At 43.5% G+C, this 19,830-nt stretch overlaps 1 protein-coding gene across 4 annotated transcripts in view; it reads left to right on the plus strand.

The window, feature by feature from the left end:
• Window positions 1-19,830, plus strand: part of SNX25 (sorting nexin 25) — a 153,691-nt gene that overhangs the window by 123,714 nt on the left and 10,147 nt on the right. For all 4 annotated transcript variants that reach the window (XR_008679145.2, XM_004040702.4, XM_031010042.3 and 1 more), the window contains exons 11-15: window positions 5,550-5,681; window positions 8,151-8,291; window positions 12,523-12,636; window positions 17,413-17,577; window positions 19,468-19,585. Coding sequence is in view for 3 of the 4 variants with exons in the window: in XM_004040702.4 (XP_004040750.3) it covers window positions 5,550-5,681; window positions 8,151-8,291; window positions 12,523-12,636; window positions 17,413-17,577; window positions 19,468-19,585 (670 nt within the window). In the remaining variant the exon portion in view is untranslated. The remainder of the gene's footprint in view (window positions 1-5,549; window positions 5,682-8,150; window positions 8,292-12,522; window positions 12,637-17,412; window positions 17,578-19,467; window positions 19,586-19,830) is intronic.

Here is a 19,830-nt window from a genome sequence, read left to right on the forward strand (position 1 = left end):
TTCTCTCACAGGTCTCTGTACCAGCAGTGTAATTAGCTACTGGATGGTAAAATTAGCCTTTTAGTTTGATTCCTGAAATTTACTGCCTAGGTTTTTTTGTTTTTTGTTTTTTGCCTCCACAGAGATTTTGTGAGTCTGGAGCAAACTGTCCAATTTCTAGGGTAATATTGGGAGTAAACCATTAACCATGAAGAATCTAAGTAACACAAGTGATGAGTAAATGCATGGTGCTGTGCGAGTCACTGTGAAGATTCAGTGTAACATAGAGTGACACCTGCCCTCAAGGAGCAAATATGCTGGTTATGGAATTAAAACAGACATGAAAATAAAATGATCACAGTACTTATTGACGTTAAAATGCAGGACAATGGCATAGGCAAGGAGTGCTTCCTGTAGGCTTTCTGAGGAAGGAAAGAGCCCTTGTACACTGCATATTCAGGAGAGTTTTGGAGCAAAGCTGCTGTCCTCAAACTACAGAGTTACATAACCCTATAGGCTTTCTCATAAAAGAGATCTGAAGAGATGGCGAGCATAGCATTTAAAAGATATTATTTATTTTTGTAAATTCTGGTAAAGTATATATAACAACATTTACCATTTTAGCTACTTTTAAAAATTTATTTTTTATTTCAATACGTTTTTAGGGAGCAGGTGGTGTTTGGTTACATCAATAAATTTTTTAGTGGTGCTTTCTGAGATTTTGGTATACCTCTCACCCAAGCAGTGTACATTGTACCCAGTGTGTAGTCTTTTATCCCTCATCGCCCCCCCCCAACCCTTTCCCAAGTCCCCAAAGTCCAGTGTATCATTCTCATGCCTTTGTGTCCTCATAGCTTAGCTCCCACTTATGAGTGAGAACATACGATGTTTGGTTTTCCATTCCTGAGTTACTCCACTTAGAATAATAGTCTCAAATTCCATCCAGGTTGCTGTGAAGGCCATTATTTCATTCCTTTTTATGGCTGAGTAGTATTCTGTGCTCTATACAGACCACATTTTCCACTTGTTGATTAATGGGCATTTGGGCTGGTTCCATATTTTTGCAATTGCAAATTGTGATGCTATAAACATGGCTGTGCAAGTATCTTTTTTGTATAATGACTTCTTTTCCTCTGAGTAGATCCCTAGTAGTGGGATTGCTGGATCAAACAGTAGATCTACTTTTAGTTCTTTAAGGAATCTCCATACTGTTTTCCATAGTGGTTGTACTAGTTTACGTTCCCACCAATGGTGTAAAAATGTTCCCTTTTTACCACATCTACTCCGACATCTACTATCTTTTTATTTTTTTATCATGGCCATTCTTGCAGGAGTAAGGTGGTATCGCATTGTGGTTTTGATTTGCATTTCCCTGATAATGAGTGATGTTGAGCATTTTTTCATATGCTTGTTGGACATTTGTGTATCTTCTTTTCAGAATTGTCTGTTTGTGTCCTTAGCCCACTTTTTGATGGGATTGTTTATTTTTTTCTTGCTAATTTGTTTGAGTTTTCTGCAGATTCTGGACATTAGTCCTTTGTTGGATGTATAGATCATGAAGATTTTTTTCCCACTCTGTGGGTTGTCTGTTATTTCTGCTGATTATTTCTTTCGCTGTGCAGTAGCATTTAGTGTTTTGCAACCGTCACCACCATCCATCACCAGAACTTTTCTCATCATGAAAAACTGAAACTATTAAACAATACCTCCCCATTTTCCCCTCCCTCATGCTCTGGAAAAACCATCATTCTATTTTTTATCTCTATGAATTTAACTACTCCAAGTACCTGATGTTAGTGGCATCACACAACATTTGTCCTTCTGTGACTGGCTTTTTTCACTTAGAAGAATGTCTTCAGGGTTCATCCATGTGGTAGCGTGTATTAGAATTTCATTGCTTTTTAAGGCTGAATCATATTTCATTGCATGTTTATACCACATTTTGTTTTGCTAACTACTTATCCAGCAATAGACACTTGATTTACTTCCACTTCTTGGCTGTTGTTAGTAATGTTACAATGAATGTGGGTATGCAAATACCTCTTAAAAAGATCTTGCTTCCAATTCTTTTTGGTATATACCTAGTAGTAGAATTGCTGGGTTCTATGCTAATTCTGTTTTTAATTTTTTGAGGAATCATTAAACTCTCTACCACAACATCTATACCATTTTACATTCCAACTAGCAGTGCACAAGGGTTCCAATCTCTCCATGTCCTCCCTGCCAACACTCGTTATTTTCTTATTTCATAACCATTAGGATATTTCTTATTTCATAACCAATTCATCTTATATTTCTTATTTCATAACCATTAGGATAGTAGTCATCGTACTACTATCTTATTAAGGTGGTATCTTATTTTGGTTCTGATTTGCATTTCTCTAATGATTAGTGATGTTGAGCATCCTTTCATGTCCTTATTGGCCATTTGTGTATCCTTTTTGGAGAAATGTCTATTCAAATCCTTTGTGCATTTTTAAATTGGGTTGTTTATGGTTTTGTTGAGTTTTAGGAGTTTTCTATAATCTGGAGATGAAACCTCTGTCAGAGAGGTGATTTGCAGATTTTTAAAATATTTTGTGGTTTGCATTTTTACTATATCAATAGTGTTCTCTGATGCACAGTTTTTAATTTTGATGAATTCCAGTTTGTCTATTTCTTCTTTCGTTGCCTGTGCTTTTTGTGTCATAACCAAGAAATCATAGCCAAATCCAATGTGATGAAACTTTCCCTCTATATTCTGTTTTTTTTTTTTTTTTGAGACGGAGTCTCACTCTGTTGCCCAGGCTGGAGTGAAGTGGCACGATCTCGGCTCCCTGCAACCTCCAACCCCCGAGTTCAAGCGATTCTCCTGCCTTAGCCTCCTGAGTAACTGGGATTATAGGCGCCACCCCCCACCCCCTCCACCACACCTGGCTAATTTTTATATTTTTAGTAGTGACAGGGTTTTGCCACGTTGGCCAGGTTGGTCTCCAACTCCTGACCTCAGGTGATCCACCTGCCTCAGCCTCCCAAAGTGCTAGGATTACAGTTGTGAGCCACCATGCACGGCACCCTATATTCTGTGAGTTTTATAATTTTTAGCTATTTTGTTTAGATCTTTAATGTACTTTAATTGTTATATATAGGGTTAGGTGGCAAGGATCCAGCTTCATTCTTTTGCCTGTGAATGTCCAATTTTCCCAGCATGATTTGTTGAAAACACTGTTCTTTCCCTATTGAATGGTCTCGACACCCTTGTTGAAAATCACTTTACCATATATCATTTCTGGGCTATATTCCCTTGTTCTATATGTCTGCCTTTAAGCCAGTACCACCCTGTTTTGATTATTGTAGCTTTGTAGTAAGTTTAGAAGTCAAGAAGTCTGAGTCCTCCAACTTTGTTCTCTTCAAAATTGTTTCAGGATCTCTTGAGATTCTTTTTTTTTTTTTTTTTTGATTTTTTTTTATTTATTTTTATTTTTTATTGATCATTCTTGGGTGTTTCTCGCAGAGGGGGATTTGGCAGGGTTACAGGACAATAGTGGAGGGAAGGTCAGCAGATAAGCAAGTGAACAAAGTTCTCTGGTTTTCCTAGGCAGAGGACCCTGCGGCCTTCCGCAGTGTTTGTGTCCCTGGGTACTTGAGATTAGGGAGTGGTGATGGCTCTTAACGAGCATGCTGCCTTCAAGCATCTGTTTAACAAAGCACATCTTGCACCGCCCTTAATCCATTCAACCCTGAGTGGATACAGCACATGTTTCAGAGAGCACAGGGTTGGGGGTAGGGTCACAGATCAACAGGATCCCAAGGCAGAAGAATTTTTTCTTAGTAGAGAACAAAATGAAAAGTCTCCCATGTCTACCTCTTTCTACACAGACACGGCAACCATCCGATTTCTCAATCTTTTCCCCACCTTTCCCCCCTTTCCATTCCACAAAACCGCCATTGTCATCATGGTCCGTTCTCAATGAGCTGTTGGGTACACCTCCAAGACGGGGTGGTGGCCGGGCAGAGGCGCTCCTCACTTCCCAGTAGGGGCGGCCGGGCAGAGGTGCCCCTCACCTCCCGGACGGGGCGGCTGGCCAAGCGGGGGGCTGACCCCCCCACCTCCCTCCCAGGCGGGGGGCTGGCCCCCCCACCTGCCTCCCGGACGGAGCGGCTGGCCGGGCAGAGGGGCTCCTCACTTCCCAGTAGGGGTGGCCGGGCAGAGGCGCCCCTCACCTCTCGGACCGGGTGGCCGGCCAGGTGGCGGGCCAAACCCCCACCTCCCTCCTGGACGGGGCGGCTGGCCGGGTGGGGGGCTGACCCCCCCACCTCCCTCCCGGACGAGGTGGCTGCCGGGCGGAGATGCTCCTCACTTCCCAGACGGGGAGGCTGCTGGGCGGAGGGGCTCCTCACTTCTCGGGTGGGGCGGCTGCCAGGCGGAGGGGCTCCTCACTTCTCAGACGGGGCGGTTGCCAGGCAGAGGGTCTCCTCACTTCTCAGACGGGGCGGCAGGGCAGAGGTGCTCCCCACATCTCAGACGATGGGCGGCCGGGCAGAGACGCTCCTCACTTCCCAGATGTGATGGCGGCCCGGAAGAGGCGCTCCTTGTTTCCTATATGGGATGGCGGCCGGGCAGAGACGCTCCTCACTTTCCAGACTGGGCAGCCAGGCAGAGGGGCTCCTCACATCCCGGATGATGGGCGGCCAGGCGGAGACGCTCCTCACTTCCCAGACGGGGCGGCAGCCGGGCAGAGGCTGCAATCTCGGCACCCTGGGAGGCCAAGGCAGGCGGCTGGGAGGTGGTTGTAGCGGGCCGAAATCACGCCACTGCACTCCAGCCTGGGCACCATTGAGCACCGAGTGAACGAGACTCCGTCTGCAATCCCGGCACCTCGGGAGGCCGAGGCTGGCCGATCACTCGCGGCTAGGAGCTGGGGACCAGCCCGGCCAACACAGCGAAACCCCGTCTCCACCAAAAAAAATACAAAAACCAGTCAGGCGGGGCGGCGCGCGCCTGCAATCGCAGGCACTCGGCAGGCTGAGGCAGGAGAACCAGGCAGGGAGGTTGCAGCGAGCCGAGATGGCAGCAGTACCGTCCAGCTTCGGCTCGGCATCAGAGGGAGAGGGTGGAAAGAGAGGGAGAGGGGGAGGGGGAGGGGGAGAGGGAGAGGGGATCTCTTGAGATTCTATATGGATTTTAGAATGAATTTTTTTTTATTTCTGCAAAAAAATGTTATTGAAATTTTGTTGGGGATTGCATTGAACCTGTAGATTGCTTTCGGTAGTACTGACAGCAATATTAATTCTTCCAATCCATGAATATGGGATGTCTTTCCAGATATTTGTCTTCTTTAGTCTCTTTCATCAGTGTTTTGTAGTTTTCATTGTAGAATTATTTCACTTCCTTGTTTACATTAATCCCTAAGAATTTTTTTAATGCTATTGTAAGTGGAATTTTTTTCTTAATTTTGTTTTTGGATTATTCACTGTTAGTGTGTCGAAACACAGCTGATTATTGTGTGTTGACTTTGAATCCTGCTACTTAGCTGAATTGCATAGTTTTAAGTGTTTTCATAACTCCCAGGATATTTTCCCTGTGGCAGATTGTTTCCAAGTTGAAGGATGAAATAATCCTAATAGAGAAAGAACGCACAGACCTTCAGCTGCACATGGCAAGAACGGATTGGTGGTGTGAAAACCTTGGCATGTGGAAAGCCTCCATCACCAGTGGAGAGGTAGGTTTGACTGCTTTTCCTCTTAATTTATTTTAAAAGTTTGACTTTATTAAAAAAGATTTTATCCTGAAGAATGAAGATTGAGGGTAGAAAACTTACGCTCATTCTTTTAGACCATATTTGTCCTACCTTCCTTCCCCCATAATTTTCACTCTGGTTCACTCATGACTGGTAACTATACAAGGCTGCTTGGTATAGATCTGATCTCACTCCACTTCAAACAGCAAGTTCTTCCTGTTCACTGGAATTGAAAGCAGCTTTAATGTCCTTGAATTACCAATTTATTTTTCCATTAAGAGTTGAAATGAAAGCACTTTTTGAATCTTGGAGATGAAAAACTAAAAATGTAAGTGCATCTGATAGTTTCATCCTGCCAACTTCAATTGCTTAAATTTCAGTATCTCTAAAATCTTCAATGAATATGTTTTTTGAATTATTTTGCTGTTTTTTTGAGGGATATGAGATAAGAGTTTGTAGAATATACTGTATCCCTTTTCATTTGTCTATAAAAATAATTTCATTTAGGAGGAAAGACGCTTATAGGCGTTTATGTCATTACTGTTGACAACTTCCTTCTCCCCTGCCCTACTGTCTGTCAAGTGGAAACCTGGAGATGAAAGTCATATAATGTCATTTGCATAACCACATTATAAGCAAATATCAAGGTCCTGAGCAAGAGAGTGCTTTTTTTGTCCTCATTGGTATTTAATATGGCTTATCTTTGTTCTTCCCTGCCTTTCCCTCAAGCCAGTGGCTTGACACTCTTACAGGGGTTGGGAGAGGGTCAAAATTCACAACCTTAAATTTATCTCTAGGTTGGATAGCAAAACAAAGCATGTTCTCCAAGACCTACCCTGAAGGGACACACAGTACGTGAGGGCCTAACCAGGTGCCTTCTCTGTGTCTTTGGCACTTGCTGGTGCTCCCATTAAGCTAAGCTGCTGAACAATACACATTTCTCCATGGAAGGCAGAGAGCAGTGGATCAGGGAAGGTCATGCCCAACCTCAGACTCCCACACAGAAACCCTCAGTAACTGCAGATAGTTACTGTTTGGGTGGAACTGTAGGAAGGTAATGGACTCAGGGGAATGTAATGGCAAAAGCTGCTACAAGAGGCTGCTGGAGGACAGAATACAAATTCTCTTACCTCCTCAGTTTTGCTTAGAGCTGGCCCTGACACTTCACAGTGTATTAAAATCATCTTCCAAAGGCAAATATTAGGGGGAGCAGAAAGGGAAGGAAGGAGTGGAAACCATCACAAGGGTCTGTGCCCTGGCAGTCAGTTGCTGCTTGCTGAAGTACTCTGGCAGGTGAAAAGATAGTGGAAATGGGAAAGGGGCACCTGACATCTAGAGCTCACGAAGCAGTCCCAGAAAGGTGCGGAGGATGCATTTTCATCAAGCTGGATGTGCCTGTATTCTGTAGCTGACTCATCAGAAGTGTGGTCCTAGGAAAGTCAGGGACCCTGTCTGTGCCTCCACTTCCCTATCCTTACAGTGGGGTGATAATCCTGCCTCACAGAGTGGGTGCTCAGTAAACCTCTCATCTCTTTCCCTGGCCTTTCTTATTGACTCTTTCTCTCTCATTCAATTTATGATGCTAATTCAAGCTCAAATTCAATGTATTTTCTATTGTTTTCTCTTAGCTTCTTATGTTAAGTATAGTAGTGGCCTATTCTGGATTAGTGTGTGTGTATGTGCACGTGTGCACGCACGCACACGTGCATGCACACATACAATATCTCGGGTGGTAAAGGAAATTATATCTCCCAATGTAAAATTTAATGAGAATAGAAATCAGGGCTTGTTGGATCCTGAAATTAAACTGTAGGTGCCCCCATCCTTCTCTGAGAGAGTTTCTGATGTATTTGATGGCAGTTTGCTTTGCTGTTAATTTCTTTTCAAAGTAACACAGGATGAGTCTGCTGTATGGTTTTCTTTTGCTGTGTAACACATTTCATGCTTAAAGCAACACCCATTTATTGGTCACACCTCTGTAGGTCTGGAGTCCAGCACAGGATGCATTGGCTCCCTGCTGATTGTATCACAGGCCGAAGTCAGTATGTTTCCCAGACTAAAGTCTTGTCTGAAGACTCAGTAAAACCCACTTCCAAGCTTATTCAGATTGTTGGCAGAATTCAGTTCCTTTGGTCATAGAACTGATATATCTGTTTTCTTGCTGGTTTCCTTCTTGGGATTTGAATCTTTCTGACTTCCTTTCGTATCACTGGCTAGCAAAAACTCTTTGCTTTTAGGTTAGGCCCACCCAGGAAATCCCCCTATTTTAGTCTACTATGCCATATAATGTATCTTAGTTGCTAGAATAAAATCTATAATATTCACAGTTCCAGGGATCCTGCAAGGTACATCACGGGGAGGGAAATCTCCTTAGGGGGACACTTACAGATCTTCCTTCTGCATCCATTCACCATGCTTTTTGTAAGTATCGATTTTGATGTTTTCCCCAAGGTTACAGAAGAGAATGGTGAGCAATTGCCATGTTACTTTGTCATGGTAAGCCTACAAGAAGTTGGAGGAGTTGAAACTAAGAACTGGACGGTCCCCAGAAGGCTCAGCGAGTTTCAGAATTTACACCGGAAACTCAGTGAGGTATGAATACTCATGAACGCAGTATTCTAGAATTACTGCACAAGAGCTTGTTTCAATTTTACACATAAGAAAGCTGATTAATCTTCTTCCTTTGCTGTTGATACTGGCACAGTGGCATTTTCATCCTGACATTTGGAAATTTACTCATAGATCAAACCATCTAGTCTAGCCTAAGTCCATCAGGACAGATAACTGTCTGATTTTCATTGTAAATTGCCAGAGAACCCTAGAGCTGGAAGAGACCTAAGGATCATCTAGGTATCTCATAACTGGCAGCTGCCGATTGTGATATCTTGATGGTAGTGAAATCAGTTGTGAGTTCCAGCAGTAGAAAGAATGAGCTGCACTGGATTCTATCACATATACCAGGGAGGCAGTAAAGCGTGGTGCTTGGAGGATTCTATCACATATACCAGGGAGGCAGTAAGGCGTGGTGCTTGGAGGATTCTATCACATGTACCAGGGAGGCAGTAAGGTGCGGTGCTTGGAGCACAGCCTCTAGAACCAGACTGCTCAGCTCTGACTCTCAGCTCTACTCTTCATGGCTGTGTGACCTGGAATTTATTTATTTATTTATCTATTTATTTTTATATATATATTTTTTGAGACGGAGTCCTGCTCTGTCGCCCAGGCTGGAGCGCAGTGGCACGATGTCAGCTCACTGCAACCTCCGCCTCCCAGGTTCAAGCAATTCTCCTGCCTCAGCCTCCCGAGTAGCTGGGATTACAGGCATTTGCCACCACACCCGGCTAATTTTTGTATTTTTAGCAGAGACGGGGTTTCACCATGTTGGCCAGGCTGGTCTCGAACTCCTGACCTCAGGTGATCCACCCACCTCGGCCTTACAAAGAGCTAGGATTATAGATGTGAGCCACTGCGTCCGGCTGACCTGGGATTTATCACTCACTTGCTTTTTGTCTCTTTTTCATCAGTGAAAACGAATACTAATAGTGCCTACCTTATGGGGTTGTTATGAGAATTAAGGGAATATATGTATATAAAGCATTTATAAGAATGTGTGGCACGTAGTAAACATCATTGTGTTTTTTGGTAGTAGCAGTAGTAGTAATGAGCATTGTTTCATAGACCTTTGGTTTCAGTTTTATTTATGTATATGTATATATGTATGTGCATTATGGATTGCAATGTAGCATGCATTTCCTACTGTGAGTTTCAGTTAAAATGTTTGAAAGCCACTAATCTAGGTTAATTCTTTTATTTGAGAGAGGAGGGAAACTGATCCCAGAGCTTAACTGACTTGTCATAGGACATGTACATAGTGGCTAAATCAAGATTATTAATGGAATCTTACTTTTAGATTATTCTTCCTACTTTTCCTCAGGAATTGCCATCTTCTCTAATTCTCCTTCTACTATGGGTCATTGCCTTTTTTCCCCAGCAGTGAACAGTTCTTCAATTATTTCTACTTGAATTCAGGTCCATTTTTCTCTTGCTTAGCGTGAACTGATACTGGTGAAACTATAACTGTCAAAGGGTCCAGCTGCTTGCTGCTTGTAGAAAGAAGCCATCATAATAATAACAAGAGTGAGGTGTGACAAAAATAGAGTGAGATTTTACTATCCATGCTAGCAAGGGGAGGAGTGGGCAAAATTCTTTCTAAAACTTTCCACCCTCAGCCAGGCATGTTGGCTCACGCCTGTAATCCCAGCACTTTGGAAGGCCGAAGTGGGCGGATCCCTTGAGGTCAGGAGTTCGAGACCAGCCAGGCCAACATGGTGAAACCCCCATCTCTACTAAAAATAAAAAAAATTAGTTGGGTGTGGTGGTGCACGCTTGTAGTCTCAGTTTCTCAAGAGGCTGAGGCAAAAGAATCACTTGAACCTGGGAGGCGGAGGTTGCAGTAAGTCAGGATCATATCACTCCACTCCAGCCTTGGCAACAGAGCAAGATTCTGTCTCAAAAAATAAAAATTTCCAGCCTTCAACTGTGGAGGGAACCCAGGGGATTTTAAAGAGAGGGTTTGGAATGCAGAAGAGGCAGCGGGTCTAGGAGGTGTCAGGTGGCGTGACCTGCTCTGATGGCTCGTCTTGAATTATTGTTCCATCTGGTGAAGCATCCGGCACCACTGTGGCCAGAGGTGTCTGGTCCGTATCAGGATCTGGCCCTTGAAGCTTCTAAGGAAATAGATGACCAGATAAGCAGCGTGGTGTGCGCTTAACAAGCATGTAGGTAAATCAGTGTGCATAAAACATGGGAGCATGGGATGGGGAAAGAAAGGGAGTGGAGGTTCACAGCAGATGCCCAGGCTGTATTTCAGAATGAAAGGAAACACATATGCAGCCTGTCTCAAAGTTACATCTTGAGATTAAGGAGGAAGGAGGAAGGAAAACAAAGTTTGAAAACACGGTTTGAAGCCACGCTGCTCCTTTACAAAACCTCATGGGCACCTCTCAGACTCCTCTTCTATGAATGAAATGTGTCTCTTTTCTTTAACCTTGTCTCCAGAGTGATTTTTTAACCTGTTTTCATCACTACATACTATAATTTCTTCAACTGCTTTTTAAGGATAGTGACCCAAACTGAATGTCATGCATGCTACATTTCTCAGCTGGCCTTTGGTCACCTTAGCACTGTGGAAGGCAAAAATTTGTCTCAGTATAACAATGAATTTTCCCCAGAGTTGTTGAGTAAAATTGATACTACAGAAAAATGTGTTGTTTTCTCTGTGGAAAAACTATTGTGAAACCAAAGTTTAGTATCAAAACAGGAGGAAAAAGAGTTGAGGGAAAATTTTGAAATGAAATGTCTTTGGAAAGTAAAATTTACTTAGACAATCAAAACAATTACATGGAAGCATTAAAAGAAACAAACATGAAAGTCCATGCCCGTCCTCTTTGTCATCTTTCCTCGTCTGTGGACTGATGGCTGGGCTATTCTCTTACCCCTGCCCTTTCCTACGGTGTGAGTTTTCCTGTTGTGAGAACCCTTCCTGTCAACAACTGTGACAGGAAGTACCTTTTTGGGTACTTAGTGATTTTAGTCTTCCCTTCCAACTCTCACTGCCTGTTTCATTTCTCTAAAATTTCACAGAGCTGTTGTAAGGATGAAATAACACATCCTATGCTTCTAGCACAGTGTCTGGTAGAAGGGAGGACTTAATCCACAAAGGGTGTGCTCTTCGTACTATGAATATATTTTGTTAATATACTTACAATCTACAGTTTGCCACTGAGAGGCAGTAATAAGGCCGGGAGTGGTGACTCATGCCTGTAATTCCAGCACTTTGGGAGGCTGAGGCAGGAGGATCGCTTGTATCCAGGAGTTTGAGACTGGCCTGGACAACATAGACTTCGCCTCTACAAAAAATTTAAAAATTAGCCAGGCATGGTGGTGCGTGCTTGTAGTCCCAGCTACTTGGGAGGCTGAAGTGGGAGAATCTCTTGAGCCTGGGAGATCAAGGCTGCCATGAGCCATGATCACGCCACTGCACTCAGCCTGGGTGACAGACTGAGACCCTGTTTCAAAAAAAAAAGGAAAGAAATGCAGTAATAGAGCTACAACCCAAGTTTTCTTTGTTCCCATTGTTTTCTTTTCTTTTTGTTTTTTTTTTTTGACTGGGTCTCGCTCTGTCTCCCAGGCCCAAGTGCAGTGGTGCAGTATCAGCTCACTGCAGCCTCCACCTCCCGGGTTCAAGCAATTCTCCTGCCTCAGCCTCCCCAGTAGCTGGGATTACAGGCATGTGCCACCACGCCAGGCTAATTTTTTGTATTTTTAGTAGAGACAGGGTTTCACCATGTTGATCAGGCTGGTCTTGAACTCCTGACCTCATGTGATCCAGCTTCTTTGGCCTCCCAAAGTGTTGGGATTACAGGCGTGAGCCACCACGCCCGGCCATTTTCTTTTGTTAACTTTAGCTTTTTACAGAGATGTTAAAAACACAACACCTTCTAGTTGAAAAACTTTCTGTGAGCCAGGTTTCCATTTGTCACATCATGTGCCACCCTGCGTGGTGTGCAGATCCCTCGTACCAGCCTGGCCTTGTGACTTCCCAGCTCCCGGGGATCTGTAGGTTTGGGGATGTGCTTTAGTTTTTTCCAACAAAGTTTCCGTTCCTCCCGATTCTTTGAGCCTGATTAAAATGGGTAGGTTTTCACCTCAGAGGAACAAGTACAGGAGGAGGATATTTGTTTTGTTCTAATTGTTATTCTAAATCTTTTTTAAGATTAAAATGTAATTTCAAAATACTAACATTTCATTTTTCCCCCCACAGTGCGTACCTTCTTTAAAAAAAGTCCAATTGCCTTCTCTTAGCAAGCTGCCTTTCAAATCTATAGATCAAAAGTTTATGGAAAAGTCGAAGAATCAATTAAATAAGTTTTTACAGGTAAGCAAGTGAAAAATGTGGGATATGAGAGAAAAAATTAGTTATTTAGGGTTAAACTGTCATCATTCTACGAGCTTGGTAGTTTGCTTTTTGTTCTCACAAGCCATGCTAGATGCTAAAAAAATATCTTGGGTGTTTTTTTTTAATTAAAGGAAAATACACATATAAAAATACACGTAAGTGTATAACTGTCTCCGTTTCACAAACTGAACACACCCATGTAACCAGCACCCAGTCCAATGCACTGGTTATCACCAGCAGCCCCCAGCTTCCTTCCATCGCTGCAGCCCCTCTAAAGTTAACTGCTGTCCCGACTTCCAGCACCATAGATCAATTACAGTTGTCTTTGAACTTTATATAAATGGAACCGTATAGTGTGGATTCCTTCGTTTCTGACTTCTTTCACTCATTATGTTCATAGGACTCATCCATCCTTTCATCTTAGTTGTAGATGATTCATTTTCGTTGCTGTGAGAGGTTTTCATTGTGTGAATACACTGCATTCCAAATTCATTCCGTTGTTGATGAGCCTTTGGCTCCTTTCCACTCTGAGGCTTTTACAAAGGGTGCTTATATAAACGTCTAGTACTTGTCTTTTGGCAAATATCTGTCGGCTGATGCCCAGAGATTAGGATTTCTCCATTTTTCTTCATGGTCACAGCAGTTTTATACTCTCCCCAGCAGTGTGTAAGGGTTCTGATTGCTCCACATCCTCACCAACACTTATCTTTTGCGTTTTTATTCTTAGCCATTTTGGGTGTAGTAGTATCTCATTGTGTTTGGGGGGGGTTTGGTGTTTTGTTTTGTTTTGAGACGGAGTTTCGCTCTTGTTGCCCAGGCTGGAGTGCAATGGCGCGATCTTGGCTTACCGTAACCTCTGCCTCCTGGGTTCAAGTGATTCTCCTGCCTCAGCCTCCCGAGTAGCTGGGATTACAGGCGCCTGCCACCACGCCTGGCTAATTTTTGTATTTTTAGTAGAGACGGGGTTTCTCCGTGTTGGTCAGGTTGGTCTCAAACTCCCAACCTCAGATGATCTGCCCACCTCTACCTCCCAAAGTGCTGGGACTACAGGCGTGAGCCACCGCGCCCTGCCATTTGTTGTGTCTCCTTTCCTATTGTGCTGCTGCTCATCCTTTCCATAATGTTTTATGGGTTTGTCCATGTTCTGGATCTGAGTTCCTTGTCAGATCTTACATTCTACAAATATTGTCCCCCTTTCTATGGACTGCCTTTTACTTAATGATTGCTTTTAATGAACAGATGTTCTCAATTTTAATTTAGCCCACTTTATCATTTTTTGTATTTTATGGTTAATGCCTTTTGCACCTATTAAGAAATCTTGGCCTACTCCAAGGCCGTGAAGATATTTTCTTAATTTCCTTTAAACACTTTATTATTTTCTATCAGTCTGTTTTTAAATAATAAGGCCAAAGGTGTGCTGTCCTCAATAACAACCACTCTTTTTTCCTTTGCTGCACCATCTATATTCAGAGTATAATTGTTAATCACACTTTGGATCTTAAAGCCCTGAAGTTCTCAGAGGCATGGAACTTTGCCTCATAAAACATGTTTTGCCTCTGCAGTAGAAGCTAGACATTCTGAGACTGAAAAAAAATGTTCTGAATATTTGTATCCTTTAAAGAATTCTTTAAATTGACATTGCACTTGTACATATTTGTGAGGTACAGTTTGGCATTTTGATACATGTATATCATTTCTTTATTTTTTTTTTTGAGACAGACTCTTGCTCTGTTGTCCAGGCTGGAGTGCAGTGGTGCAATCTCAGCTCACTGCAACCTCTGCCACCTGGGTTCAAGCAGTTCTCCTGCCTTAGCCCCCCAAGTAGCTGGGATTACAGACAGGCTCATGCCACCACACCTGGTTAATTTTTGTATCTTTAGTAGAGACGGGGTTTCATCATGTTGGACAGGCAGGTCTCGAACTCCTGACCTCAGGTGACCAATCTGCCTCGGCCTCCCAGAGTGCTGGGATTGCAGGTGTTCGCCACTGTGCCTAGCCACATTTATCATTTCTTCGTGGTGAGAACATTAAAAAACCTTTCTTCTAGCTCCTTTTTGATATATAATACTTTACTGTTAGCCATAGTCACCCTACTGAGCAACAGAACACCAGAACTTTTTCCTCCTGTTAAATTGTAACTTTCTAGCCACTGACCAATCTCTCCCATCCTTTCCTCCCCAGTCTCTGGTAACCACCTCTCTCTACCTCTAATGTATCAATTTTTTTTCAGATTATACAGATGAGTGGGATCATGCAGTATTTGTCTTTCTGTGCCTAGTCTGTTTCACTCAACTTATGTCCTCCAGGTTCACTCATGTTGTTGCAATTGACAGGATTTCATTCTTCTTTATGGCTGAATAATATTCCATCATGTATATCGGGGGGTTCAATCTTTTGGCTTCCCTGGGCCACAATGGAAGAAGAAGGATTGTCTTGGGCCACATATAAAATACACTAACCCTAACGACAGCTGATAAGCTTAAAAAAAATCACAAAAAGTTCTCATAATGTTTTAAGAAAGTTCACAAACTTGCATTGGGCTGCATGTAGCCCGCGGCCTGTGGGTTGGACAAGTTTGATGTATGTATACCACGTTTTCTCTATCCAGTCGTCTGTTGGATGCCTAAGTTGATGCCATGTCTTGCCTCTTTATTACGCATAGTGCTGCTTTAAAATGGGAATGCAGATATATCTTTGACATACTGATTTCATTTCCTTTGGATGTATATCCAGTAGTGACATTGCTGGATCTTATGGTAGCTCTATTTTTAATTTTTTGAGGAGCCTCCGTACCATTTTTCATAATGACTGTACTAATTTACAATCCCACCAACAGTGTACAAAGGTTCCCTTTTCTTTCATATCCTTGCCAACACTTCTTTTCTTTTGTCTGGTGTGAGATGGTATCTCCTGGCTTTGACTTATATTTCCCTATTCATGATGTTGATCGTTTTTTCATATAACTGTTTTCCATTTTTATGTTTTCATTTGTGTCTATGCAAGTCCTTTGCCCAGTTTTTAATGGGATTATTGTGTGTGTGTGTGTGTGTGTTTTGCTGTTGAATTGTTTGAGTTGTTTTCCTTCATTTGAATATAATTTAAGGCCAAAGATTTACATCTGTAATGATTTCCCTATTAATATGCTGATTGCATTAAGTTTGGGACTTAACCATTAGTATATCCTGCTATTTTGTAAAATGTTAGAGAGTAGATGAGTGAAGGACATCAAGATGGGGGAGAACATCTCACTACTCCTGATCCATCCTCACATACAGGTTGAACTGACCATTTAGTTCTGAAAGATGAATAAAGACTGTCTGCAGGGTTCAGGGACAGGGAGGGCAGTAGGGGCATTGCCCATCCCCCTTAATCTCCTTCTCAATGGCCATGGCAGAGCCTGCCCACCTCCAGGCCAGTCTCCTGCAGGGTATGTGAATACTGATGGTGCTCCGTGGACCCCTTGTCCCCAGCGGGGCAGTATTGGGCCCTCTCAGAGGTGATTTTTCTAGGGAGGGTCATAGCGTTCGTCAGGTCATTTGCCATCTAAACAAATAGGATGTTGCCATCATGGACCAACCCCTCTGGAACTAGACCTGAACCTCCACCTCCTCCCACACTCTGTCATCAGAAGCATAGCTGGCTCCTGAGTGTTCCATCTCCCTATGTGTCTGACAGTTCTTATAGGTTTACATATTCCTAAGCCCAATGTCTTATAATACTAGATGTGTAAATATTCTGTGGTCACATTGTTAATTCTGCCATCTTACCATAGCACTTGTACATAGACAAGCTCGATTTATGTTCTTCTTTACTCTCTCCTAAGGCCAGGTAAGTACATACAGAACTTTTGGAACTTTCCAGTTTGAGGGCTGGTAGAAACTGTTATATATGGCCAGGCGCGGTGGCTCACGCCTGTAATCCCAGCACTTTGGGAGGCTGAGGCAGGCAGATCACGAGGTCAGGAGCTCGAGATCAGCCTGGCCAATATGGTGAAACCCCATCTCTACCAAAAAATGCGAAAATTAGCCAGTCATGATGGCGTGCACCTGTAGTCCCAGCTACTTGGGAGGCTGAGGCAGGAGAATTGCTGGAACCCGGGAGGCGGAAGTTGCGGTGAGCCGAGATGGCGCCACTGCACGACATCCTGGATGACTGAGTGAGACTCCGTCTCAAAAAAAAAGAAAAGAAAAGAAATTGTTACATAATTATGTAAGTGCGCGCTACCTGGAAAGTGGCAGCACTGGGAAATGAAACTATTGCCTGGCAGGTAGTGCCACCATGTGAAAACTCAAAGTTCTTTTTTTCAGCTGATGTACGAAGTCTGAATATAACCATAAAAGGGTAATTTAGAGGTATCCATGTGTAATTTGCAAAAATTTAAGTTGGTCAAACACAGATGACTGAAAGTTGTATTTCAAAAGTGGTAGCGCCTGGGATCTGTGAGCTGTAAAGTAAGAATTTTATGTTGCACCAAGCAGTGCAAAGCGGAGTGAGTTCTGCCTTCGGCATAGTTATCTCCCATGAGCAGAGTGATTTGGGCACTACTAGTTAACCTGGAGGGGATTGTTTGCCATTAAGATCATTAAGAATTGATCTTATATAGTTTGTTTCAAGGGGGAAAGGGAAGTGGTTTTCGGTTCAGAAGTCTGATGAAAGTAAATTCGTGACAGCTCCGCCTCGCTCGCCTTTACTTGTAGCTCCCAGCCACACAGATAGTTTCCCACACTGGAGCAGTTAATCCTCTTTCTTCCACAGAATCTGCTTTCAGATGAAAGACTGTGTCAGAGTGAAGCACTTTATGCCTTCTTGAGCCCTTCTCCTGACTACCTCAAGGTTATTGACGTGCAGGGGAAAAAAAATTCTTTTTCATTATCCTCATTTTTGGAAAGACTTCCTCGCGACTTCTTCTCCCACCAGGAGGTGAGCCGTCTAAAGAGTGAACCACTTTTGTAGTGTATTTCAGCAGATACTAAGCTGATGCTCCTCATGGGGGGAAGCAAATCCCTTTATTTTCAGTCATTAGCACTGTCACATTTTGAGGCACCTGCTTGTATTTCTGTATCTTAATTCTTCCAAGTGACTTGCAGGGGAGGACAGAGTGGTTTTACCACTTCAGAGTTGGTAAGTGAAATGCGAGTAGGAAGTTCTGCAGAAGCCCCGCTACACACGGGGCGCCAGTCCCCAGGTCGGGGGAGGCCAAGTGCGGGCCGTCATTGCGGGGTGGGGGGGTGGGGGGGTTCATGCTGAAGGTTCACAGTAGAGGAGATTGTGTTTATGGAACAGGCCGGAGGTCGTTGGCCTGGACTGGAGGGTTGGTGCTGTGCTCTAATGGAAGATTAGGTACAGCATAGAAGTGGGGAGGGGCAAGGTTCACGCCAGGCTGAGAGTTTAGGCTGTATTCTCAGGCATGAAGAAGCATGGGATATTCTGAAGCAGGATGATCTGGCAATGGTATGTGGATAAGGGAAAGTATAGAGCCTGCAGAGCTTTCGATCTCATCTTCTGAACCCCAGACTTCTCCCCAGAGTAGGCTGTGCGCTCCTGTGCACACCACGGAGGCGCTTTGCCTGGCCCTCTAGCAAATTGCACAGGACCACCTCTGAAATGTGGCTTCCCCTCAGTCCATTGCCAAATGCTGCTGCCTCTTCACCGGAGGTGGTTTCGAATTTGGACAGAGGAACTGATGGTGAAAAGCAGCATGGTGCTCTTCTGCATTCTCAGCTGGGGCGGAAGTCAGCACGTCCCACAGAGCACACCCACACCTGCTGCAGTCCACACATCTACCCACGCCCCCCCGCAAGCATCTCCCACCTCTTTCCTTCATGTGTCCGTCTGTACTTGGCTGCTTACCTGTCTCACCTCCCTTTTATTCCTGAACCCCTGGAGTTGATATATGACTCAGTCACTCTATGAAGTGACTCTGAAGCTGCCAGTGGCTTCCTCTCAGTCTTTACCTTTCTCAGCCTCTTTGAGGCGTTTGCTGTTGCTGGACTTCTGTGTTGCTGTTTTTAGGGAACTCCTCCAGCCTCTATGACTTCCTTGTCCCTTCCTCTGCTCGCCTGATGTAAGTAAGTATCTCCCAAAGACCTGCCTGGGCTCGCACTTCAGCTCCTACCTCTACACAGACATTGCAGTGCCCATCCTCAGCTGCCCTCCAGCACCTAATGTTTGCAGCTCTGGGACAGCACTTTCTCCTGCCCTATCATAACACCTGCCTGTGTGTCTGTCAGTCTTCCCAGAAGGCAGTGGGCCACAGAAGTCTAGATCCCCCTCACACTCATTTGCATTAGCCTGGTGCCTGGTATGTCATGAGTTTTTAACTGAAACCTGCTGATGCGCAGATCAAGAAATGGGACTAGCTGAAGGACAGAATAAAAGCTTAAGTCACAGCTTTAAAAATAACTAAATTACTTTAAAATGCATGTTTGAAAAAAAGCAGTGAATTTAAAATTATTTACTTCCTGCTGTTTTAAGGGAGTGAAAACTAAAAAATAAAAAATAAGTTAAAAGCCTTAGTTTTGAAATTCAAAATGGTTAGAAAACTATTTTATTGTCTGTTAATTCACTGATTATAATACAGCAACAGATTTTTTTTTAAATTAGCTTATTTTAAGCCTTGAATAAGGCTTGAGAATCAAGCTTTTCTGAATCTGTCCTCTGTGTTGGAAATGGTAGTTTCTGCATGAAAACTAAAGAATTAAGGCTAAAATACGAGCAGATAGTTTGGAATTTACACTTGAAGAGGGAGAACAACTCTACCAATTTTCTTGGATAAGTTATCTGCTTCCTATGACTTTGCTGTATTCCCAGGAGGAGACAGAGGAGGACAGTGACCTGTCAGATTATGGTGATGATGTGGATGGGAGGAAAGACGCCTTGGCTGAACCATGTTTCATGTTGATTGGGGAGATTTTTGAACTTCGAGGAAGTAAGCTTCTTTGTTATTATTTAGTGGTATTTGCTAGTTAAGTGGTATATAGAATCGTACATGCACATGCATTTAATATCCCTTTATTGCTGAAATGCATCAGACATGTATTTATATTCATGCAACCATTCATTCAACATAGCCTTTTAAGAGCCAACCCAGGCCGGGCACGGTGGCTCACGCCTGTAATCCCAGCACTTTGGGAGGCCAAGGCGGGTGGATCATGAAGTCAAGAGATCAAGACC

The sequence above is a fragment of the Gorilla gorilla genome, chromosome 3 (assembly GCF_029281585.2).
Source record: "Gorilla gorilla gorilla isolate KB3781 chromosome 3, NHGRI_mGorGor1-v2.1_pri, whole genome shotgun sequence".
Lineage (NCBI taxonomy): Eukaryota > Metazoa > Chordata > Mammalia > Primates > Hominidae > Gorilla > Gorilla gorilla.